The sequence below is a fragment of the Myripristis murdjan genome, chromosome 21 (assembly GCF_902150065.1).
Source record: "Myripristis murdjan chromosome 21, fMyrMur1.1, whole genome shotgun sequence".
In the NCBI taxonomy this organism is placed as follows: Eukaryota; Metazoa; Chordata; class Actinopteri; order Holocentriformes; family Holocentridae; genus Myripristis; species Myripristis murdjan.
Genome location: NC_044000.1, coordinates 24951198 through 24977679, shown reverse-complemented (window position 1 = coordinate 24977679; position 26482 = coordinate 24951198). Strand labels below are relative to the sequence as shown.

Below are 26482 nucleotides of genomic sequence, written 5' to 3'. Positions count from 1 at the left end.
ATACATATAGAAAAAAAAAACTGTAACAGAGACAGATGGTGGAGACTTGCTTTATGTGATCCTGTTGTTTAGACCTGCAGTTTAGAAGCTCATCACAAGAGGGCACCATTGCACTAAAACACCATACAGTAAGGAACGTTATCTTCCATTATTTCCATTCCATTTTTCTTGTGCAAATGTTTAATGGGGAGCTCAAACCTATATGCTCATTTCACTCAAACAAATAATTCGTTCAAATGTTCCAGCCAACTATGCTCATCCACACTAAATGCTATTACCAAAATCTACAGCAATATCATCGTCTACAGTTCATAACTAACCTGGGCAACAAACTTGCAGATGAATTATTTATTAAACCCCTGCAATCAAAGTAAGATGAAAGGCACATATTTTTTCATGAGGTTATTACTGCTAATGACCATCAGATTCAACAGATTACCCTTAGGCTACTTGTTTCTTCTACAGATGACTTGAGTTTTTCACTTTTTCTGTTGAGAATAACGATGCTCATTTCTTGAATCCCTCCTCCACTTCCTCTTGCTGATGTACTCGGCACAATGCAAACTGGACTTTTTTTTTTGCTGCTTCCACTAAAGTCCTTATTATGTATTCAGTGTCAGATATGAGATTGCCTTTCAGTTTCTCTGTTATTATTCCCACTGAATTGTTTAGAAAGAAGATGGGGCCTAAAGGCTCCAGCTTGCACTCATTATAATAGTTGCCTCCCCCCCAGTTTTAATTGCATGCCTTTTATTTATTATTGTTTTACTGTTCAAAAAGCACTTTGTCACAAGGTTTGAAATGTGCTATATAAATAAAGTTTATTATCATTATTTATGCATACATAAATGCTCACACCTTACTTGCTGTTCAGAATAAACACAAAAAATAAATAATATGTAAATCAGGATTGCGAATTTGCCTAAAAGTGGTAGCTTGTACACAGGAGAGAATGATTTTATTGAACAGTGTATCTGAACTGGATCTGAACTCTGTTATGTGATTGACTCTTTGTGTAATGTTTTATATTTACTCATATAACCTGATATTTACAAAGAGAGTCTACCTTAAATGTACATACAAAAAGTCATTAACACAAATATATGAAAATGCCATATGAACACAGAGAAGTGTGATGATGCAGTAAAGTTTGATGGGCTTCCCTTTATGCAGTTGTAGTCCTCTGTAATTTCACTACTACACACCAGGGGGCAGGGGAGAGCTATATTGACTGTGTTCCTACCCTAAAGTCTGTTTTCCTCACTGGCTAATTTGAGTCCCTTCAGTATAAACCAGCTTATTAAATGTAGAATTCTTGGTCTTCTTCCTCTATCTTGTGAGCCTTTTGGCAGATTTTGTCTTCACTTGGTCCGTTTATGCTGCTGGAACTGTCCCACTGGTTTAGGGAAACATCACTCAGGGATGGAGCAGTGCTTGTGTTCAGACAGCCACTTTGGGGGTGCGACCTCAGCAAGGTAGACGGCGTGCTTTTGGAAGACAGACTACTTGTTCTTACAGGAACAGGCGGCCTCCCCAAAGTGGACGCCTTAGTGACGCCGTTGCCCGAAACACCAGGAGAGAGGGGGGGGCTTTTGTCTTCTGATGGTACTGATAATGGCCGGGAAGTCCGCGGAAGGCTGGAGGGTTTGATGTATGCAGACACCACGGAAATGTCCACACCGCGGCCTGTGTCCACTTTGTTCCCTGTGTCCACTTTGTTCCCCGTGTCCACATCTGTCTCCTCAGCGCCGACCAGTGCGTCCAGGTTCAGCCGGAAGGGCGGGATAAGGGAGGAGCTCCGTGTGAGGGAGCAGCTCCTGTAGTGGGAGTTTTGGGAAGGTCCCGGAGAGGAGGAGGTTGACCGGGAAGTGGTGTGCCCCAGGTTGGGCAGAGAGAAGAGGGACGTGGACCGGTTGTTCTTCCACTGGTTCCTCCACACGTCTGGATAGCGCCGGTCAGTCCACTGCTCTTCCTCGTCCTGCTCCTCACATGCCAAGGGGAGCGAGTTGTGGGACGCCTGGTTCTGGACTCTGGTGCGCGACGACATGCGATGGTACCGGCGGTTCCTGTAAGAGGCGGCGCTGCGGCTGAAGGTGGATGGAGCTGAGACCGATTCAGTGGCAGAGGAGGACGATGCGAGGGAGGTGTCCGGTGTGCATTTGAAGCGTGCACCTTGGACCTGCGCAGCGAGGAAATGAAAACAAATGAGATCAGATAGAATGTACACAAACGTAGGTCTACCATGAAGTTGGTTCAAGGTTTACCCTTTTGTGATAAACAGTCTGATGTGCAGTTTTACATGAGGTAAGAACAACCCAACAGAGAGAAGACAGGAACTGCCTCATTTTGAGTCTTGTTCTGCAAAGGTAGTGAAATATGAGGTCACAGGGGATACAACGGAAGAAGCCCCATATTCAACGCTATTAACCTCTCGCCATAGGGCTCTCATGCAACCAAGGGCTCCTCACGCTATGAATAGGCAGCGGAGTAAAGGAAGAAGGGGTATGAGGGAACCCCTGGGTTCACTAAAGGCCCCCACCTCCTGTTTTCAGCCAAGCCACTTTATGAATCAAACCAGCAGCTGGGGAAGTCATCAGTATCCACAGGATGTGCATCATTTATGTATCACCTCCATTTATTTACCTGAGGCATCTCACAACAGAGGGATCACTGTTCAAAGAAAACTTAGTTCGGAGGGAATCTGCAGCCTGACTTCCATTTGCAAAAAAAAAAAAAAAAAAAAAAAAAAAAAACGTCTGGAAAAATAATTAAGAAACATAGTGGCAGGTTTCCCCTTATTCTAACACACAACCTTGGTGAAATGTTATTCTTAACATGTTAGGCAGCATTCAAGGACAAGATCCCCCCGCAGCTGCTGCAGTGTTCATTTCCCCCCTCGCTCAATTTTGCCTCGTCTATATGTTTCCACTTTGCGTATGAGGTCTCTGACTGAAAACGGGCAAATCCCTCCCCCTCTCAACGCTGATGATTTCTCCATGTTGCTATTCTCATGTCTGCCCTGTCATCCAGCTCTCCGACCAAACAATACAGAGAAGCAATAACTTTCCACACTGCCTCAGGACAACGATTTCCACCAGCGCGTAGAGGGGGCATTTGCACATTTCCATATGTCGAGGTTCACTACTAATAAATGCTACGGCCACATAGTTTAATGTTTCCTGAACTGTGGTTTATCCAGTCAAGTGCAGCACAATCATGTAAAGCCTACATTTTTCAAGTTAATAAATGGGTGTTTATATTACATATGCGTTCTCATAAAGATACCTTGAATCCGAATGGTTACACAGTGAGTATGGTGGGATGTAAAGCGCCGAAACAGGTGATTATTAGTGCAAGTTCCTCGTTGAATCGACGCTTTGTTAAGTGTGTGGCTTGCGTTCACGCCGGGTCTCCTGTTTCCTGTTGCTTTGCTGAATGCGTAATAGTATTTCTTGTTTTTGTGGTGTGCATCCTGGTGTGATCGAGACTGGCTATGTGTTGACTGAGGTTGCAGTCGGGTGGGTAGAGTGTAAGAAAAGGGGGGACGTGGGATGTGTTACAAGAGCTTGCATGAGAGTGATTACTTGCGTCTTTGTGTTACTTGTGTCTTTTGTGTGCTGCCTACTGAGAGTCTGTTTTTTGGCGAGGGATACTTATGTGTGTGTTGGAGGGGGGGTGTCTGGGATGTGGGGGGTAGAGACAGACAGAGAGTGCATGAGAGAGAGAGAGAGTGTGACAAAGCCCCAGTGTTTTCTTCTCATCTGACTGCACTTTCACTCCATTCCTTTCTAAACCAAAGCTCCCCTCTGTTTCTGGTCTTTCCTTTCTTCTTCAGTCAACTTCACACTGTTTATTCTTCCCTCAGTTTCTCCTGCACTTTGTCTTTCTTTCATTTTTTTGGCCCTGTAGCATCTCTTTGCGGTGAGCCATGAAGAGCTCTATGTCTGTATACTTATCTCTCCCAGACAGGAATGAAGGAGGGAGCGGGTGCTTCTGTCTTACTGAGGAGGATGTGATTTAAAGTTTAATGACACTTGAGGGAGGCCAGGGAAAGCAAGGTGTGTGTGTGTGTGTCAGCGCCTGCACATGCAACACTATCGTTGCTCGTGTACTTATGTCTACATTTCTTTGGATGCCAAAAATGCGCTTACTCATTGAAAACTATGCATATGGCTAAAATTTTTTACCAAAATTGTTTGTGGGAGTACAGCTGGAAACATCTGTTCAGCAGCGAGTGTACTTCTGATAGATGTGACATGACATAATCTATCCAGTTTTCCATGTGGTCAACATCCTACAATGCTGGTGAGGAGCCACAGCAGGGGGTGCTGGGTAATGAGGCTGTTGACATGGCGATGGTCAGACTTACTCTTTTAAGGCTGTTATTCTGGGGTAAGACAGGCCAGCCGTAGGTCAGCGAGCCAAACACACCACTACTGATCACAAACCATCAACACCACAACACTACTAAGACTAAAACCTTATTATCTAAGTATTTGGCTGCTTCAGTAAATTGGTGCCTCTCTTGTCAAGCAACAGGTGTTATTGGAGTTGTAGTTTCTGATGCATTGATCCTCTCAGACATAGATTAAACTGATCATCAGCTATTTTAACGTCACCAAGTGGTGAAACAATAACTTCTTCACTGACCCATGACCAACTGTACCCATGTGTTTGGTGGTTTTACATTTAGATGTTTTATATATTTAGTATTTATTATAGGTGTAAAGCCATCTGACATGTGCGATCTCCTGATGTGTCAAAGGGCAACTCCGCCTGCAGTCTGCAGCTGATTCTCCGCTCACCGTGTGGAGTTCATGTGTGAAAATGACTTTAGACTCAGATGACTCCACTGACGCTAATGAGAGTTGGGTAGCGACCCCACGCAGGGTGCTATCAGTCCCAAGTGATGAAGCTGGGGTGAGGAGCAAAACGTCTTCAAGGATCAACAAACAAGTTCAGTTGCCCTCGATTAAACTCTACTTCGATCACCACAACAACGACTGGTAACCTTCACAGACATCATTCCTGCTAAAGTCATAAATCATATTCCACTTGTAGTATCTGTAAAATGAATCGCAATTTGATTTTTCACCATGTCGTACAGCTGTTGTGGCTGAATTTAGAAACAGCTTTGTTTGTGCTAAGACCTACCCGCTTTTGGCAATGTTGCTGTCATGGGACAAGCTGCTTTTGACCAGTAACAGTGGAAATTTGATCAGGGCCACACTGGCCCAGATCAGGTTTTGTGACGTGGATGCATTTGGAAACTATGGGCCTGTTTGTGCTAAGCCCCTCCCCCATTACTACTCCTGTTTAAGGCTGACTGGTCCAAAACATTACTCACTTTTTTGCTGGCCTATGACCAGCGTTCCCGCCAAGTTTCATGCAATCCATCTTGTACTTTTTGATTCATCCTGCTGACAAGCAGATGGACAGGTGGACAAGGGCAATCCAATAACTCCCTGCTGGAGGTTTCATCTGCTTAGCAGAGATAATTAAATCAATAATACATGTTAGAATTAACAACAAGATATAAGACATACACACTGATGTCCCATCTACAGTCCCTTGTTTGCAATAGGATCAACTACTGTAGATGATAAGCTGAGCAGCAAGCTTGCTGGAGGCACTACGTAATGTGAAATTAGTTTCAAAATGCTTAAAACTGGCAAATCCATGCAGAATGAGACACAAAGCCTCTGTGATACTTGCATAGTGCACTGTGTGTGTGTATGTGTGTGTGTGTGTGGATGATGTGATGTCGAGCCAGGTGGTTTATGCATATGTTCCATTGTCATGACAGATAAGCTTGTTGTTTCCCACACAAGGGAATCCAGTGCCGCTCCAATCCCAGTAATGGACTACCAGTTAATCGGCTTGAACTTTCAGGACTGCTTATCCCCCCGCCAACGCCCCAACAGGAACTCCCTCTGAAACTGACACCCTCCAAACAAGGACCATTGTGTGCGTGTGTGTGTGTGTGTGTGTGTGTGTGTGCGCGCACTGTTGTTGTCATTGAACATGCTCATGTTTTTGGTAAATGGTGAATTGAACGTATCCGTTTGCAGCTAATAAACGTGAACATGAGCATCGTTAATTCTCGAGAGTTAAAGATGCTCACACACTGTTTTACGGCACCTGAGCCAATCAGCATGCAGCATGGTACAAGTTCAGAAATCACATCTACTGGCACTGCTGCAACCCATCTGTATGAATAATTGAATCCAGTTTTATAAACAAATCAATACAGATTCCAACAGAAAAAAAATCTCACGTCTTTATGCAAATTGTGCCTGCTTGGTCTGGAAAAAACAAGTGTCAGCCACACTGGCATCAAACTTGCAAAGACCAGTCGAGTTGAAGCATCTGACCAGTCTGACCAGAAATATTTACGACTGAACGGCGATCACAAGAAATCTTTACCGAAGGGTCAGACCATGAGCCAGCAGCCACAAAGTTATAAACCTATAAACCAGTCTGCTTTAAGTTGTCCTGCTATAAAACATACACTCACATTAGTTTTTCTTGGCTTTTAAAAGTAATCCCTGCCTGTGATTCTATAGGGGTATACGGTACTTTATTTAGTTTGGGAAGTGGGCAGTGACAAAGGTTGGGGCCTGGCGATGGAGGGATGGTAGGGGGTTCCACTGAAAAAAAAAACAACAACAAGAAATGAATGCGATCAGGGTTGTTTAGTTCAAAATTAAAAACTATTCATGTGAATTAGCTCACTTTGATCTGTGTAAACTGAACGTTGAACTGGTTCTGTGTGAACTTGCAGAACACTGTGTTTGTGTGTGTGTGTGTGTGTGTGTGTGTGTTTGTGTGTGTGAGGATGGGGACGAGGGGGCATGGATTCACACAAACACACGTCCACATGGTGTGTGTGAAGTGGTTAGATGTGATCTTGTATACTTTGCACAGTCTGGCTGTAAGGATGAATGGACAGAACGGGATGGAGGTTGAAAATTAAGGCGACTCAATGCCTCTTTGTCTGCGATGTGAGTTTGTTAGTTTTGGCTGCAGAATCCATTTCATTTCCCCCTCTGAACCTGCTGGTGCGGTGGGAACTTTTTCTTTCTCTTTCTGCCTCGCCATAGGCAGCCTTTTCTCTCTCTCTCTCTCTCGCACACACACTCACACACACACACAAACAGGCTCGAGACTGAACAAGGCCCACTCGTACACATGCTGGAAGCTGTCATTCTTTGTGGTTGTCCCGTCCTGCCAAAACCTTTGTGTTTGCGTGTGTGTATGTGTATGCGTGTGTGTGTGTGTGTGTGTGTGTGTGTGTCAACATCTTGATCATATTTCTCCTGCTGCTTTAGCTGTTTTCCTATTACTGATGCTAAGTAGAAAAGTACACCTCGCACCACCAGGCTCAATGGACTGACAGTGTTTGTCTGGCTTCTTAGGCTCAGACATTTAGCGTCTAAATTCCTAATGAAGAATAGATTGTTCAGCTGAAGGTCAACAGGGTGGTGGAAATGCAGGAACTTACTGGTTACAGCTCTCTGGTTTAGATTAAAGAGCAGAGCCTGACAGATAAAATCAATGGTCCCTGGGTGACAAAAACAGACGGACACATTGTAAAAAATCATTCATGTATGGAAGGCCGGTCGGGAAAAAACCGCCTTGCGAAATACTTGTCAACACAGCCATTTATTCTTAACGCGGTATAAAAAAAAAAATATGAAATGAAGCTGCACTTTTGCCCATGCCATCATGTCTTCAAGCCCTTCAGCCAATGATGTTCCTTCTTTTTGCAGTTTTTTTTACACAACGGGCCCCATTCAACATAAACCTGTAGTCATCAGCTCCATCACTTGTTCATTAATATGTCACAGCATTTTAACACACGTCTTACATACCATGTGATCAACTCTACATAAAAAAAAAAAAGCAAAAATATGGAACGTCATTGGGCGTGCATGAAACCGTGTTGACACAGGCCAAAGTATCGCTTGAATGTGTACATTTCTATATTGTGTTAAAAGGTTATAAATGGCTGTGTTGACAAGTATTTTGCAAGACAGTTGTAACCCCATCGGCCTTCCATACGACGCCAGCCAAACACACTCTCACCTGCAGCAGGATCTTATTCCCATCGTAGTCCTCGGTCTGCCAGCGCACATCACTGATTGGGCTGCAGGGGCGTGGCAGCAGAGGTACCAGCGCCCCAACGTCCCGTACCCGCACCTCCATCACCGCCGACTCTGTGGCCGCCGGGCTCTGCCCCCGCGGCAGCCTCTTGAATGACAGCTGGATCTCTGTATCTGGGTTGGAGTACACCACGAAGAAGCAGAAGTCCTCCTTCTTCTGCGCTACCCTCCGCTGAAGTAGCAGCTTGTACAGCCGCACCATGTCAACGTAATTTTCATGGCGGCAATACACAGTAAAACGCACAATCTCCTTCCCGTAGTGGACCTGCCGCACGGCCCACAGCGGCGTGCCGGGGGCCAGGATGAAGAAGTCCTGACTGCAGGGTGCTAGTGGCAGCATGCGCCGGCCATTGCTGACTTTCTCGGTGTGGTGGTAGCGCCAAGGCGGCCGCTGCAGTGTGCGGTGCAGCTTCAGTATCTGCTCCTCGCCTCCGTATGTTTCCTGGAGGAAAAGGATGATTGCCAAAGACGGCTGGCAGGCCCCTGTCGCGCTGCCATTTTGGAGCCGCTTGTGCCGGGGGCGCTGGGACAAGGAGGAGGCACGTTCAGAGACGCGGAAGAGCTGCAGCTCCGGGTGAACCCACGCCAGCACGGTGTCGGCGGCGTGCTGCAGCAACTTGCTTTGGCCCGGGTCGGCGATGAGGTGGACGCTGACAAGGAAGGGATCTTGGAGCTCGCCCATGGATAGCTCACCTCCACATACAACAGCACCATGGTGGAAAAATACAAGGGGGAGAGGGAGGAGAGGGATATAGGATGAAGAGATTGGGGAGGACAAGGGGAAAAAGAGAAGAAATCATAAGAAACGCAGCCTGCTGAATTTGAGAACAGGGTAAAACCAAAACATAAACATTGCAGCTGAGTTACAAAGAAGAGGCCAAGAAGAATGTGAGTGATCAGAGAGCAGCAACGTGGCTCACTTTGGCTCCGAAAATTACTCATGCTGACCCTTCCTCTCTTTCCAAACATCTCCCTTTCTTCCTTTACATTTTCCCTCCATCTCCCTCTCCCCCTTCCCCTTGTTTATGTCTTTGTTCATACATTTTCTCTGCCTCCCTCCCTCCCCCTTCCATTCCCTCTTCCCACCAGACCTCTCACTCCTGTCCTTCTCCATTTCACTTATCCACATCGAACTCCATCTTTCTCCACATTTCCTTGTTTACCTTCCCCCCCCCCCCCCTCTCGCTTTCCCTCTGTTCCCTCCTCCCCTCCCTTCCACCAGATCCATGTGGCGCAGTGCTCTGTGTAGACTCATTAGTGCCATTAGGTGGTCATTATTGAAGCCCAGAGGAATGTTCCAGACCACAGCGGGAGCCCTGCATCAAGGTGTAGCCTCCCCCTGAACCTGTGACCCGGAAAAGCTAGGCCGCGGCTGCACCTCCCCTGGGGGAGGGCAGGTACAGTGAAACGACTGTTACCCCTTAACTGTTCCCCAAATGCGGAGTTATTTTGCTGTAAGCCAGTATTCCATTGTTATTCTTTTGTGCAATTTGGACATCTGCTTGCTTGTGGTATGGAGATCCACATGCAAACAGATGTACGCACTCACACAGTATCTCCTCATCACCATGTTCTCTCATTCTCTGCTTTCAGAATACTTTCCCTGCGCTCTTTATCTCACTTCTCTGGGGGCTTGTCCCATTTCGTTTGTGCTGTGAGGCCCAGGGCACTTTGGGGCGAGGGAAAGGACACAGTACTCTTGTCATTGGCACAGGAGGGTGTTTAGGCATTGCCAACATCACTCCAAGCAACAGAGAGGGCAAACAGGGACATGATCTGTCTCATGAGTCCCGCTGGCCTTTGCAAAAGGACAGTTTCTACTTGACCAAAGAGTTGACATTTTCCTCAATGTGACGATCAAGTTACAACGCGAACATGCCGGTCTCAACAGGAGGCTGAAAAGTTGTGCCAATACAATGGGTCCGTCTCAATTGCAAAGACGCTTCCTACCACCTTGGTACCTAATTAGGAACGTTCCTTATTGAGAACCTATTTATTTTGTCCAAAACGTTACACTGATTTAGACAACTTAAGAGGTAAATGACGCATGACCAGCGGACAATTACACACGGCCTGACGTCTAGGGTTATACCAAGCAGAGTCGTTTCAGAACAAACTAAAAAAATAAATAAATAAAGCAATCAGTATAACACTTACAATGCCATAAATCATGAATTTCCAGAAACAAACTGACTTGATGTGACCACAAAATGTACTGAAAATGTCCAAAGTATGTTGTTTTTCCACAACCAAAAGTTCAGATCAGGAAAATGTTTTTCTTCCATCCACCATTAAATTAAATGAGGAAATTGAATTGCTCTTCCTCCTCTTATTTGATTTTTTGCTAGGCATTGTGCGATTTCCTATTAGGCTTTATGCTTCCGTCGAAATCGGCCAAACAAGGAACCTTAAAAGGAAGCTTGTTTGACCTACTTAGATGACGCAGTCCTGTAACCTACAAAGTTCTACCGCCCGCCCAGAAATGCCACCGTAATAGGAAGCTACCTTGTGTTTGAGACAGATCCGACATTTATATAAACAACAACCTGCATGATGCAATGTGAACTAAAATGCGGCAAAACCAAATGTCCTCGTTTGGCTCAGTATCTGCCTCTCTCTGTGGCAATCTTTATAGAGATAAGGAGAGCGGGATCAAGGCAGATCTTCTGGGGGTTTAAGCTGAATGCCAGGGCACAGACACACTGCCACACACACACACACACACACACACACACACATGCACACACTCAGGGCAACACAGCGTCTGCCTGATCTCATTAGAATCAATGTCTGTCTCCCTGACATCTAGCTGGCATCAAGACGCCAAACACATGGATGATAGGGATCTTAACAGGTATTTAACGCTGAGCACTCGCTTACACACACCGATTGCTTTCCCTGACTCTTTCTCATGCACACACACACACACACACACACACACACACACACACACGCACACACAGCTTTCACAGTATTCTAGCCTTTAAGGAGACAAAACCCCAGGACAAAGAGGGATTTGGGGTCACACACTCAAGGTAACACACCCTCCAGCACCTGCCTGACGTGATCGGTATTCAGAAAGTAGGAGCGGAGGATAAACAGTCGAGCACATCAATAAAGGCTCGCTTTAGTCTAGACAATTTCTCATCCAAGCCTTTCCCCTCTTTCCAAACATCTCGGTTTCTTTCTCCGACACTTTCCTTCACATTCCACCGCGTCTTTTTTATTCTTGTCTTTTGTTTACGTCATTGCTTGCCCACTTTGTCTCCCTCTCTTTCCTTGACCTGCCACTGGATCTCTCTCTCTGCTGTCCAACTCCATTCCATTCCTCCACATCGACCCCATAAACTCTCCGGAAACAGACACTAAAACCTAAAATGACCGGCCTTGGATTAAACAAACAAACAAACAAAAAAGCTCCAGGTTTGGTTCAGGAGTGAGGCCACAGACAAGCTCCCTCACACACACGCACACACACACACACACACTCTGGCCAACACACCCGTTAACGTCTGCTGATCGCATTAGAATCAATGTCTGTCTCCCTGCTGACATCTAGCTGGCATCAAGACGCCAAACACATGGATCACACATTGAGATCGCACCGGGTATTTAACATCAACACGCAAGTTAGCACAGACAGACACTCTCTAAGCCTTCACACACACATTTGGAGGCACACATTCAACCGTTTCTACACAATTGGTACTACTGTATGTTTTTGTTGCATGATTTAATTCCTATTAGTCTCTAAATCCTCACGTGTATTTGTCCAGCTTGAGCTACTTGACAGTATTTTTCAACGTTTTTTTTATTTATTTATTTTTTTTATTGTGGCTGCTTTTCAGCTTCACTGCTGGCCACACTAGTAGCATTTATTTTTTGCAGATTTACACATACTTCTGGAAATACATCATATCATAAAGTGTGCTTTTATTTTTAAGTCCCACATCTTTTTCCTTTCCCACAATTCCCAATTAAGAGGGCTTTTAAGTTTTGCTAGACCACCACTGTAAATAAGAGGTGGTTCTTAATTGGCTTGCATGGTTAAATAAAAGTTAAACAGATAAATAAATAAACCCTTTGAGGGTTAGGGTTAGGCTTTACGGGTTAGGAAAACATTCTACTGACAGTATGGCTTTGATCGGTGGGAGTAGGCAAGTAGTTTAATGCTACTTTTGCAGTGAAATGGGTTAAAAATTCAAAAGAGTCGCACAAATAATGCAGAGAAAATTGTGCACTAGGCCATGCTGACTGCACAAAAGTGCCGTGCACCCACCACCATTTACCGAGCACTTGGCCACAACAAATAAGAGTCGGGACGCTGATGCTAGCTGACACTTCCTTGGCAATAAGAGTTAATGAGGAGCTGTCCACAGAGACAAATAAATTAGAGATTAAGTCACCCCAGAGCAGGTTGTCCTGTTAAGGGACTAGAGGGGGTTTGAGGTCTGGGTGTAAAGCTCTGGAGGAGCGTGTCTTTAAGCTCTTAATCCATCTGAGTCTCCAAGGTGATGATGATGCTCCAAATTGGCTGAATACATATACACTTACACCAGAAATACACCAGAAATCACAACGCACGTCACGGTGCAAACATGCAGAGACAGACAGACACACACACATTCATCCATTTGCACGTTTATAGACGGGGCTGTTCTCTCGTGTTCTTAGAGGCTTTCACCCCCCCCTCCTTTGTGTTCAAGTGTTAACCAGCAACATATGAATACAGCTCTAAGCACCGATGATAATGTGAGATAAAACAACATGCCTTGCATTGGCCCCTCCACATATGACAGTGATTAGCAGCAAAAACTCAAAGAAAGGCCTCTGAGCATGTGCGTGTGTGTGTGTGTGTGTGTGTGTGCATGTTTGGGCTTGTTTTGCTATGCTTATGAGGACCAACGATTGAGAAGCGACCTGCTCAGTGAGGACAGTTCATGTTAGGAGGACAATACGGGTGGTCTTCACAAAGGAAAAAGGCCAGCTTGGCTAATTGGTTAACCCTTTGATACCTATGAAAATTCACTTGATTTCTTAAAAGAACACACACACACACACACACACACACAAGGAAAAGGTGATGAGCAAATTAGGAAGAAATTACCTAAAAATTAGTAAGAAATTTAAGAAATGTAGTAAGAAGAAATCAGAAGTTTATAAGAAAGTCACCAGAAAATGACCAGAAAAAAATAAAATCTCTCCAAAATAAAAGCTCCTCCATGAGCTCCTGGGTTTCAAAGGGTTAGAATTCAGGTTGGGTTAAGGTTCAGGTTATGATTAGGATTATCGGCATAAATTTGTTGTGTCTTAGATTAGATTACCAAAAGGCTGTGGAGAATAAATGTAAGTCAATACAATGTCCCTGAAAAGCGGGTAAAACCAACTTGTGTGTGTGTGTGTGTGTGTGTGTGTGTGTGTGTGTGTGTGTGTGTGTGTGTGTGTGTGTGTGTGTGTGTGCGCAAACACTGCAGTCACAGCTTTAGCTAGCTGGGCCCTGGATTTAAGTCAAAACAACTGAAGGAGGAAATTCAAGATGGGGGCCCCTTTTCGTCTGGTCATGAGGAAAAAAAAAAAAAAAAAGATGTGAGTTCCAACACTAATACGTCACTTTGACCGGTGCCCAGTAAATTAAAATGTAATTGCTTGACTTTGAGATTAAATTCTGCAAGCTTTGTAAAACGTGTTTTAGGTATTGACACTAAAAGCACCCAAACACTCAGATTTGCTCTGGCTCAGGTTACACACGACTGTGATGCTGTGTCACCTTTTTTTTTTTTTTTTTTTTTAGTGGGAACTTATGTGGGAGACTTGCTGCATGGAAACCATTTCCCATACGACAGTAACACTGTGCAGAATGAAGCCTGATGGAACAGAGAGCTTAGTCAAACGATACCAAGAAATCAAAAAGTCTACATTTCTTAACAGATATTACATTGATGCACTTAAAGCTGCACTAATTGAAATTCTGTCCATTTGCACTCAGTTGCCAAAAAAATGAAGAATAAACAAGTAATTTGATGTTTGAGTCTCAAAATTAACCCCTAGCAACTTTGATTAGGCCTGATGCAGATTCCATAGTGGAGTCCACTCGAGAAAAAATTAAAGATTGCATATTTTCTTCCTAATATAAGTCAAAAAAGTTTTGCCGGTATTTATTGAAAGTCAAAATTTGTCAATGTTTATGTCCACCATTTGCCTTAATCACAGCTTGGAGTCTGTCTAGCACTGAATGAGCGAGTTTTTTTGCAGAATTTGAGAGTCGACATTATTCCGTCTCTCTTTTAGAGCATCCCAGAGAGTGTTTTTGTGATATTAAAGCACGGCTCTCCTCCTTAAATGTTCCCAAAGATGTTGAGTGGGGCTGAGGCCTGATGAAGTGACTGTGGAGAGGAAGCCATGCAAGTCAGCACTCCCTGCTCCTCCTTGGACTTCAAACAGGCCTGGCATAGCTTCACAGTGTATTTAGGGTCCTTGTCAGGCTGGAAAATTAATTCCCATCCACACAACTTGGAGCCAGAGGGGATGGCATGCCTCTGCAGGATAGAGTGCTACTTCCCTTTAGTAAGTGTTTAGCTGATCCTGTGCAAGCCACCAACTCCAGAATAGGCAAAGCATCCCCGCTCCTGAATGTTTCCACCACCATGACTGACTCTCAGACTCAGGCACGCTGCGTTAAGCTCTCATGTGGCCGGCTCCCCACATGAGCTCTCTGATTGCAACCATAAAGTTTGAACTTTGATTAATCTGTAAACAAGACTTTCTCCCCGTCTTCAGCAGTGAATTTTTTGGTATTGTTTGGCCCATGTCAAACATTTGGAGTTGTTCTGTTGTCAAAAAGTGGCTTGGAAACTGCTGCTCGCCCATTAAGTTCGCAGTTTGCCAATCATCCTTTGACTGTAGTTTTACTTGCCGGAGTCGGGTGTTTTATGTCCTGCTGGTTTTGTATCTTGGACGCTGCCGTTGTTCTGCCTCAGAGAGATGTTAGTTTGACTTTAAGATGGCGCGGTCAATTCGGTCATCTTCCTTTAATTGAAAGTCTCTCCAGTGTGCGTCATACTGCCGCCCCAAAACTTTCAATTTAACTGCAATTTTCTCACAGGATTTTGCCTCAGGAGAATAATCTGGCCTCTAGCTGCTGCACAATAGCGCACAGTGGTGGAACTGTTAAAAGACCATAACAATTCGAATTCACATTATGCACATCATGCTACCACTTCAATTAAATTTATAGTGTGACATCATTTTGAGAAAACCTTACCCAATGGTGTGCAAAAAAAGATATCCAGTTACATATTTCAGTTTCATACAAGCATCCTTGCATTGCATCCAAGCATTCTTGAATAATAATCACATAAAACATATTTTTTGCTAAACAATGAAAACAGTCTGTGTACGGTCCACAGACTTGTGGACCGTACTGTATGCTGACATGTGATGAGTCCACAGTGAAATACTCCTTGGCTAACCCCAACCCTGACATACATGCTTGAAATGTTTGAGATCTTTACTGACAAGAATGCAGTTTAACCCGAATGTGAGGATGAGATGTGCTTCTTTCAGCCGAGCAAAAAAGGGACAACATGCACAGTTTACCCCCCGCGACAATACTTTTACAGATGATCAAGTCAATTAAAGTGGCTTGGCTTAAAACTACATCTGCCGGTGTCAAACATGAGAATTAGTTGGGTTACGACAGACTGTTATGGGGCAAGATTACGAGCCGAGGCTTAGTGAGGAGCCTAAATCCAGTCAACAGTGCCAGTCCAAGTTCACACAAGCCACGTGCCCTTCACTGTCACAGCTGACCCGCGGCAAGGCAGCTTGGCTTAGCGGATGGAGACGTGATGATGCCGTGACCTTTGTTTGACTCTATCACTCAAACATAAGTGTATCCCCTCAGTCAGCATATACACACAAATGCATAACACTGCTTCAATTTAAAACAAAAAAAACAACAAAAAAACAGCATACTTAGCTGTGATCGTGGCCTTGTGGTCCAAACCTCATTTGGAGAACACACATTTGGTAACACTTAATCCGGCATGCCTTATGGCATAGCCTGCATCTCATATGTCATTCCCAATCTACGGAGAAAGCACTGTGAGTGTGTGTGCTTGTCACGGGTGGTCCCAGATCCATCAGGTGCTATTCGACTTGACTGTGCTGAAAAGTGCCTTGGCTAAAAATCACTGCAAATGCTCTGATGTGTAAAATGACACTCCGCTGCTGCCTCTCTGCAGCCAACAAGTGCATCATCGGTGGAGGTATCAGAGTGTCGTATCTGTTACGATCTGCGTCGGCGTGTCTGAACACAAACCTGAGCAGCTCTGCCGATGAAAGACAAAGAGCTACTGACCGGTCAGAGCGCCATTTAACCAATAAAGGTAATCGATACCAGCCGCCGTGCTACCACTCACTGCACAAAATCTCCAGCTTAACAATTTTCACTTGTTTCTGGATTTTTTTTTTCCTTTTTTGCAGGGAACAAGTATAAATATGGTGAAAGAATAAAGAATAATAAGGCAGATCAGCCCTCTAGGATGAAGAGAGACACTTGATTCGAGAAGTTTTTTGGAATCAAAGTTGTTAGCGTTGGAAACCGGCGGGATTATCTCATCCCGCTGGCAGACCTTTTCGGCTTTCTCAAGAAAAACAAGATTCTGACACCACATGAGACTAAATGGCTTGTTAAGATCAATATTTTTTTGCAGCGCATGTGGAACAGAGCAGTAATGGTAGCCGTGAAGAATGTGGCCACGCAATCGTGCTTGCTCACATGCCGTGTATACTGTGTGTGTTTCCTGTGTGTTTGCATGTCTGCCTAACGTTAAGTGGTGTTAAGTGCCACTCTGAATCACATCACACCCTGAATTATTCTAGGAGAGGGTTAAATCTGACAGGGCCCTTCCCTTTCACCGGTAAATATTTACTACAGCGCCTCTATCAAATACAACAAAACGCTGCGTGTGTAATTTGTCAAAGGTAGGAGAATGGAGTTTTACAAGGCCTGCGATGCACATATGTTCCTGGTTCTGCTAATCTGCTGGTTTGCCGTGCCAAAATAGCGAGAGCGGGGCCTCCAGCAGCATTTCTGGATGCACAAGCAATCTGGAAGAGGCAAGTGATTTTTAAGTTGCGGTGAGGCCTCATCTCTTAACCGCTGATGACATCCACACACACGGACGAGCACAATTAACCAGACTTCATTGCAGGCGCAGATAAATCATACGTACCAATGCACGCACATACGCAAGTGTTAATGCGCCGGAGTGGGTGCACACACACACACACACAGTATGGGCGCGCACGTATCTGTGAGTTTGACTCAACAAGTAGCCATCTGCTGGTGACAGACTGATCCTTGAAAATATAGAGTCCCACAGTGGAGCCGCCCTCCCTCCTGCCTTCTCCAGGCTTTTGTTGGCTGCTCAACAAACTCTTCAGCTTGGCTTAAAACTCTCTCTCTCTTTTGAAAATCTCAGTTTTGTTTCTTTCTTTCTTTTTTTTTTTTTTTTGGTTTGTTTATAAAAAGCATGATGCGTTCCCAAACTGTGCTTTCTTGTCCGATACCTGTATGCTGTATTTCTTTTAGATGTCGTCTCAGCTTTTATGACCATGTCTTGTTTTCTTATCGCCTTTTTGTCCAAGCTAATTTCTTTTGCATGCTAGCTGTGGTATAAACTCCCAGGAGCCTACCTCCCCAAATCCATATAATACATGGTCTGTGGTATATTTAAGGTATTCTGGCATGATAGATCAAGTGTGTCCTCCTCAAGTCTGTATTTATGTACATTTCCCTGTGTCTATATGTCAGCGTATATCATGTGTGTCTGTGTTTGTATTTGTGTGTGTGTGAGTGTGTGTGTCTCTGGTCCGCGTCGTCATGTTGCTACAGTCTGACCTCTGTGCTGTTTAAAACTCACCCCCTCTGGCCCAAAAACATTCATTACTCTGACATGAGGCCCCCTCTGCCTTGCATATGCACACACACACACACACACACACAGGACCCCACTGGGGGCAGGGTCACGGGTCACTCAGGCTGAACGGACACTCTTATGCTGTGACCAATAGAAACTGAGGTTGTGTGATTAAGTGTTTAGGGTGGTACATAATTGAGGGCTATGGCCTCTTGAATCAAGGGCTATTTACTCCTTTTGCTATTGTACGCCAAGAGCCGCCGTACCGACCATCTGCACAAAGCGTAGAGGTCACGGCGAGCATTTTGTTTCCCTCAAACATCATGAGGCGCTTTGCAGGCCGGCCCGTTCTAGGGACTTTTTTTTTTTTTAAGATGAACTGCTCGCTGTGGGGAACTACGGACCTCCAGGGGCTTTTTTTTAATGTTTGCATTCACACCGAAAGCCAGAAATGCTTAAGTGACGCAAGCCGGCGGTTAGTATATCAACGTCATTTCTGCTCACCATACAACAAATTCACATTGTATTTCCTCTGTCGCATGTAGACTAAATAAACCCTGGATTTGTCAGTCTATGTGTACATGTTTTGCTCCATTTTTAAAGGATAATTCTGAGAGCTGTTGTGTACATGGCTGTCGCTTTACACAGGCTTTAAAAAAAAAAAAATGGTGGTTGCTGGTGCTGCATTGACTCATGTGTTTGACAATCACTGTACACTCAAGTCACTCAAGGCTCCTCTACTGCCTGTAAAGGACCAAAAAGTCCCTCAAAATATCGTTCTGAACTATGATTGTTCCCAGTTCCTGCAGTGCATACACATTCCTTGCAGTTCTTAAAAATATGTAATATTGTATGTAATATGTATTATATATAATAAGTAAGTTCCTTCAGTCTGAAAGCGCCAGTATACTGCTGCTGTCAGATGTACAAGCCCCGCTGGGTGACTTTTAGTTATTTTTACACTAAAAAAAATGCAGACGTGATGGAACCCGACCCCAGCGGGCTTGGGTCGGGTGTCCACACTCTAATTACTACACACTGAAGCCAGTTTAGATATCGCACCATCTGCTAGAAGAAGAAGAAGAGGGGAACTCTATGTAATGATAAAACTACGAGTACTACTACAAGTAATAAAAACTAGTACTGAGTAAGTCATTTTAGCTTAATTGTTAGGAAAAAAAGAGCAATAGAGTTATTATTAACGATGGCTTAGGTGAGACATTTTCATTCCTACTGTTCTTATTCCACAGGGCCAAATGATGCTGGAGCTTTAGCGTCATAAAGACCTGTCTCCAGTGGGCTTATGGGTAGTCTAACATGAGGGCAAAGGTCAAGGGTTAAGACCACCTGTATAAACATGACTAGCCTCTCCACCAGAACCTAAATAGACTTCCAGTGAGGCAGGAGACTGATGCTGCATGCACCCGTGCAAACGGACACGCAGCTGCACACAGACACAAACATGAGCACACACTATCGATGCACATTAAGCACAAAGACACACACACACACACACACACACACACACCCACACCCACACCCACACACACACACAGACTTGAGACAGATGCAGTCAGTGCATTTTCCTTTCACATATTTCAAAACAATCTGTCAGCACAGCAGCTCGCATCCCTGTTTGGTCTTGATTGTTCATTTCATCGTCGCTCCGCTCACAGAGACACTGTCCTTGGGAGCGCTGATTCACCGTGTCTGCGCTCAGTCGAACCAAACACACCCGAGGATCTGTGCAAGGCAGCTGACACACACTGAGCATTTCGTTACTTTGTCTGTCAGTCTCAATAGGATGAAGACCTTGAGCTGCTGGACGTCGGCTTCTCACAAAGATTGTGTTTGGGAAGGGAAAGAAACTGTACATGTCTATATGGATGTCTGTGAATGTGCTCTCCCATGTATTTAAAGTTTATGTCTTTGTTTGTCTGTCTAGTCGGCCTCTGACTCTCTCTCTCTCTCTGTGTGTGTGTGTGTGTGTGTGTGTGTGCCTGCCCTGACCTCCTGCAGTGTCAGAGATGGAGACAATGGTGGGCAGAAGCTCATCTGATAGAGCAGAGACACAGGAAGCACGAGGGGAAAAGACCACACCAGACACACCGCTGGGTCGCCAAGTGTGTGTTTGTGAGTGTGCATGTGTGTTTGTATGTGTGTGTGTGTGTGTATGGTACTACGCTTCCTGACTTGTGGGTGTGGTGCGGGATAACGCAGCTTCCTGCAGACGAGATTAATGCACTAATATTGGGTATAATCCTGCCATTGTCAACGAGGCCTGGGCCTGGCGACTAGACGGGGGAGAGGTCAGGTCCTATGCAAACACACCGTCCATAAGCGTGCACACACACACACACACACACATGAGTCACGAGGGGGAGAGTAGTACAAAGTGCAAGACATAACATTTTAGGAAACAAAGTGAAAAAAAAAAAAAAAAACTTGACATTTAAGATGTAAGATAGAGAAGATAAGGAGATAAGTAGTTTTTTTTTTATTATTATTACTAATCAAAATCTGTTATTTACTTTTATATACATTAACATCACTTCTATTCATGTGAAGCCCACGTTTGTTTTAAAATCTGCCGTATAGTTCTGTAGCCACATTGCTTGTTAGTAATATTAGGTTTGCAAATTTTTCCAAATCAACAACATTCACATGCAATTAATCTATTAAAGATGTGTGTAATTTTGCAACTGTGTGTTTTTTCTCTATCAAAGCATTTTGTTAACATTTGAGATACAGGTTTAAGATACAAAGAAGAAAGCAATTCACTGATATGAAGGCTCCAGTTGTAAAGCATTTAGCAATGAGAATTATTCAGTACAACAGTAATCACCCTGTATTACTGGAAAAATACATAAAAACTACAGGAAATACCAAACACCGGGATAATAAATCAACTGTTGATTATCACTAAAACAAATCATTTCAAATTCTTAATGGTGCCTAATCAGTCAGTGATGAATCATTAACATCCCTGCTCCTGATAACAGTGTGTGTCCAAAAATAGCTGCACTGACAGGCCTGCTTTATCAGTGCTGCTTCTCTCGTGTGTGTTTTCAGGGATCCAGCGGTCATTTAAATTTAATGTCATGGTTTGTTGAAGCATATTGATGTTAACATGTAACTGACAACTATCTTAGAAAAAAAAAAGACAAATTCTGATGCACAACAGTAAAAGGAAGTAAGATTTCTACCTTAGAAAAAACATGGCCTCCATGTAACAGTAGCCCTATGTACACACACACACACATACAGACACACAGATACACACACACTCATCCATGTGTCTCGCCCCTCCCTTCCTCTGTCCTCTCAAATTGGAGAGTCGACTTGCAATGTCAGTGTGTATCAGTGAGGCAAAAGCCTGTGTTTGCGGCGTGTGTGTGTACAGTATGTGTGTGTATTGGCACCGTGCGCATGTATACAATAGCTGTGTGTCACTAGTAGAGATGCTTTATGTCACCATTGGTTTACTTACTGCTCGCTGAGGACATGGGACTGTAATCAGACCTGCAGTAAATGACAGAGAGAGAGAGAGAGAGAGCGAGAGCGAGAGGGGATGTGGAGAGAGCGAGGGAGCGCAGGAAGACAAAAAACAGAGAAGGGAGACAGGAGCTTACGTTATAAAGTGCAATCAGTGTGATTTACAGGCTCACACACTCCCGCTGCAAAGGAAGCGCGGAGGCATACATCTGGCCAAACGGTAGGAGAGGTTCAACTGCAAAAGGTCACAAAAAACACGCACACACACAGAATCTCATTGTGGCTTCTATCTGTGGGTAAACACACACACACACACAAACACTTACACACACACTTACATCAAATTCCTACTGGCTATTCCCAAATTAAACAGCTCAACAGCGGGATGGATGCCTCTATTCTCATCGCAAACTGCCATCTTTAAATTTGGGATCGGAGCAGAAGAAGATTTATGGAGCTGCTAATTTGGTCTCGGTGGACTGGATAGGAATTTCCGCCAATTTGTGTAATTACAGTAATATCGATATTGAAGGCATGCGAGTACGCCGCACATTAACACACACAAGTAGCAAGGAATGGTCGCAAACTAGCCTGCGTCCGACACAAATCACCCCGAAACACTGGGCCATATATAACGCGCCACATCCTGAGACCCTGGTCCTGCAGGAGTCAGCTGACGACCGCAGAGCGCTGTCCCTCCACAAAGACCCTCAGTGTGACTCCATCTCTAACCCAATAAGACCGCAGGACAGCAGGAAACAGAGGAGCGGGTCTGTTTCCTGCAGAGGGAGGCTATCAATCTAACTAACAGGCATCCGTGGTCTGGTGAGGAGGATGGATGGGAGAGGTAAGGTGAAGGGAGAAGGGAAAGGTAAGGAAGAGGAGTATGAGACAAAATGAGCCACTGCAGAAGGAGTGATGTTGGCTTAGGGAGTGAGAGAATATATAGAACAGATTTAAAAAAAAAAAAAAAAAGGACCGGAAAGTTCAGACAGGACAGACTGAAACTCATCACCTTCTCCCTTTTGTGGAGAGAGGAACAGAATAACAAAATGTGGAAAAAGAGAGAAAAAAAAGCAGAGACAATCTCAGCTGAAGGTTTACTATGCTTTGGCGTGGTGGTAAAAGGGGGGTGGGGGGCGTGTTTGCGGGTCTGCGTTGAGGGCTCCCTTGGGTGTGTGTTTGGCAGGCTCGGCCCTGCAGTGCCGTGTTTTCTAGCGTCTCCTCGCCCCGGCGTTCCCAGCCTGGTCTCCAGAGCGCAGCCACGCCGCCTCGCTTCATCTCCGTCCAAGGACAATAAACGCAAATCGAAGCGAGGAGAGGCAGCAGCCCAGTCATGCATACAAAGTTAAACTGGATAGTGACCCGACCGCCCCTGGAACCGCCTCTCAACGGCTTGTTTGAAATGTAAAGAAGCGAACAGAGTCGGGTTTCTGTGATTTGATTAATACAGTACAGCGCTGCAGAGTATGTAAGAGCGATTACAGAGAGGGATGCTGGGAGGGAGGGATGGAAAGTGTGAGAGAGAGGTGGATGAATGGAAAGAAAAAAAAGGGAAAGGAGGGCCGCAGGTCAAATGAAGATGAAGAGAAAATAAACACACTAGCACATATATAAGGGCAGGGCTGTACTTCAGTATTAATATTTATTGGCAGCAGAATTATATCATGATAATGTGGTGATTTGGGGATATTGTGACACCCAGCTCTGCTCATTTTTTAATGTTACACCACTTGGCTTGAAACAATTTAAAGGTGCTTTACATAGTTTTGAAAGACAGAGTTGTTTATACTGGCAAAGTCTGCTACTATGCATGCAGTAAAAAAATATTCTCATCACAATTTATCATTAATTTAAAAAATATATATATTTTGGAGCAGTGTGACTCAAACAGAGGCCTATAAAATCTTGACTGGTAGATGTGTTAGGAAACAAAATTGTCATCAGCAACAATGAAGTGGTAACTTTCCAGGGTCCCAGTTTCCCCCCTGATGATAGTTTAATATAATATATTCTTTATACATAACACCTGCATATACACATAACTGTTCACCTTAAATTTAAAATATATCTCCCAAAACCACATAGAGTGCCTTTTATAACTATCATTTTAAAGTTTTAGCATTTTTATTATTTGAGAGTTTTGTTTAACATTTCACCTCATGAATGGGATGAAAATCACTTTGATCATTTAAGATGTGATTTTGCATGCATGAGTCAAACTGTGATATACATCAGTAAGGAAAAAAAAAATTGAGTTCCGTGATACTGAATTCAACCATATTACTCAGCCCTAACTTACACTGTATTACCAGAAGAGACATCACAGGTTATTAAACCAGGCAAAACCTTTTAAGAACAAGAACTATGATGACGCTGTGATCAATTATAGAGAGATACCGAACAGATCCCACAGCAAAACCTGACAATGTACCATGCAGCTACTAAAAACACAAAAATACACCACAGAAAATCCAATAGCACTGTCACTATAAACTCACTACTGAGAACCACAGACTGGAGGGCAACATCTTGGAGGACTATTGATGCTTTCAAGATATTTACACACAAGACAATTTGGGTTACACAATTAATAATAATGTGGATATGATGACCGATCAGGGAGAGACAGATAATAGAACGGCGACAACAGTCTAATAAGTACTGAAAGGTGCAACCCTTCACTGAAATGCAGCTTGTAACCCAGAAAACATGCCATATCACAATTTTCGGATCTCAAAAATCACAGACAAAAAAAAAAAAAAAAATCAAAACCCATACCACAGTATTGGTCATATTGCCCAGCCCTACCACAGACACACTGGAAATCACTAGAATTTTACTGGAATATTAACAGAGTGTGATAAAGCCACTCTATAAACTAAGCTCAAAGATACAGCACCAGTCCCTGCAGGAGTACTGGATGGGTGTTAGGGCAGAGACGATGACAGAGGTAACCTGAGGTAAGAGCTGTGGATGTGGGAACTGAGCAGGAAAACACAGCGAGAGGTGGGAAAGTGAGCGAGCGCAGATCCCAGGCAGGATACGTCCTGATGCGAGGAGCAGCTCTCAGGTTATCAGCTGGACATTCCTGCTTTTCCTCTCACATCAGCGTTTTCCACAGCTGATTTCTATGCTTTTTTTTTTTTTTTTTTCCTTAATTAAGTTTTCCCCACAACACACAGGCTCTCACACCCACATTATGTTGTTTGGTTCCACTTCATGGCTCATGTGAGATAGCTGGCTCGAGGAAAATCCAAGAATAATGCTCATCCCTGAGGTGAGGGCTTACCCTGCCCTGCAACTAGCCTTCAAAATAAGAGCACAAGCAAAGAGACGAACCTTCAAAAGACACAGGCTTTTGAACTTACACCTCTAGACTCAGTATACTGTTCATGCTAAGGTTTACGATGGGTGAATGACAGCTGAACTCATCACTGCAACAAATATGAAAAGGTTGGTTGTCCTCCCTTACAGAGAGGTGTGATAATCAGGCCTACTTTATCGATCGCTGAGGGGAAATTTGGTCAGTTGCAGTTTTTCACATTCTCAAGAGAATAATGTATATACGAACATAAGGTGAAAATATAAGAAATAGAAAAAAATAAGAAACATAAAAATGTGTGCATTAGAAACTTGTAAAAACATACTGGTGCTTGTTTATTTACAGAGACAGACGCCTTATTGGAAAACAAACATATTGCAACATATAATACTTTAATGTCTGTTGGACATTTCCAATCTTGCTGATTGTTCTGTTATCTTGCATGTTAGTTAGCATCTATTTGTCATCCTTAACTGTTTTAAATGAATGTTGCCTATTTTTGTGTATTTTTTTACTCATTTTCTCCATAAATGAGGGACATCCCTCAATGAATATCAAGTATAAATAAAGTTTGGTATGATATATGATATCTGACATGCTCTCCTGGTGGTATCAGGTACAGTCCACATCTAATGAGGCGAGAAATGTGGCCCGTTAGTATTTCCTTATCACGTTTCACATTAAAGTAAATAATAAGATAAAGAGGAACAACATGAAAACAACAACAAACTCCTCAGTGACAGTTTGATAATGCCATGCTATGTTGTTAGGGTGTGACAGGGATTATAGGGGGTATCTGATGCTCTCACTCTCTCTCTCTGTCTCTGTCTCTCTCTCTCTCTCTCTCTCTCTCTCTCACACACACACACACACACACACGGACACTACAACACCAAATCCATCAGTGACATACCAAGCAAGTGAAACAGGGGAACATCTTTGCCTAGTAGCTGCAAACAGAGTGAACATTCATTCATTTGAATTCAATTGAAGCAAAAAAAAAAAAAAAAAAAAGTGCAGGTGATTAAAAGTACATAACTCTCCATTGAAGCGTTAGGAATAAATCTTCTGCTTCTAATTATTAGAATAATTAATGGCATAGAAAGAAATCCAGGAATCCCCCCAGCTCATTCCAATCAGCATCAAATGCAGCCTAAAGGAGCTCTGGTGCTGTTAAAACCATTTTATTGCAGGCTTAAGCAACTCTGCAAGCTGTTAATTTGATATCACTTTATTAGAGCTTTATAAAGAAGTAACATTCAATAACCACAGGGATAAAAGCGTCAGGGAAGAAGAGCTGTCACACCTCACTGTATATTATTATTTTTTTTTTATTTTCCCTCACTCACCCTCCAGTCTCCGCTCCTGAGTCCACACAGTCATCTTCTGCCGAGATTTTCTCCATCTCAGATCATAAGCACAGCATTGGTTTGCATAGTCTCAAAAGTCCCGGGGAGATTTATAAAGCGGAGCATGCAAAAATAATTTTCTCTTTGAGATAAAAAACCAGAGGAGGGAAGCAGCTCGTCTGTGCCTTTCCCCTTTGGATTCCTGACTTGCAGTGAGCAATGTGA

At 43.8% G+C, this 26482-nt stretch overlaps 1 protein-coding gene across 1 annotated transcript; it reads right to left on the bottom strand.

Annotated features, from left to right (window-relative positions):
• Nucleotides 1-857: 857 nt before the first annotated feature.
• fam124a (family with sequence similarity 124 member A) lies at nt 858-26482 on the bottom strand. Its single transcript, XM_030080840.1, has 4 exons — nt 26258-26482; nt 21579-21610; nt 8089-8858; nt 858-2179 (listed from the first exon to the last, which is right to left on the bottom strand). The coding sequence occupies exons 1-4, from the start codon at nt 26311-26313 to the stop codon at nt 1301-1303; spliced, it is 1737 nt and encodes a 578-aa protein (XP_029936700.1). The 5' UTR covers nt 26314-26482; the 3' UTR covers nt 858-1300.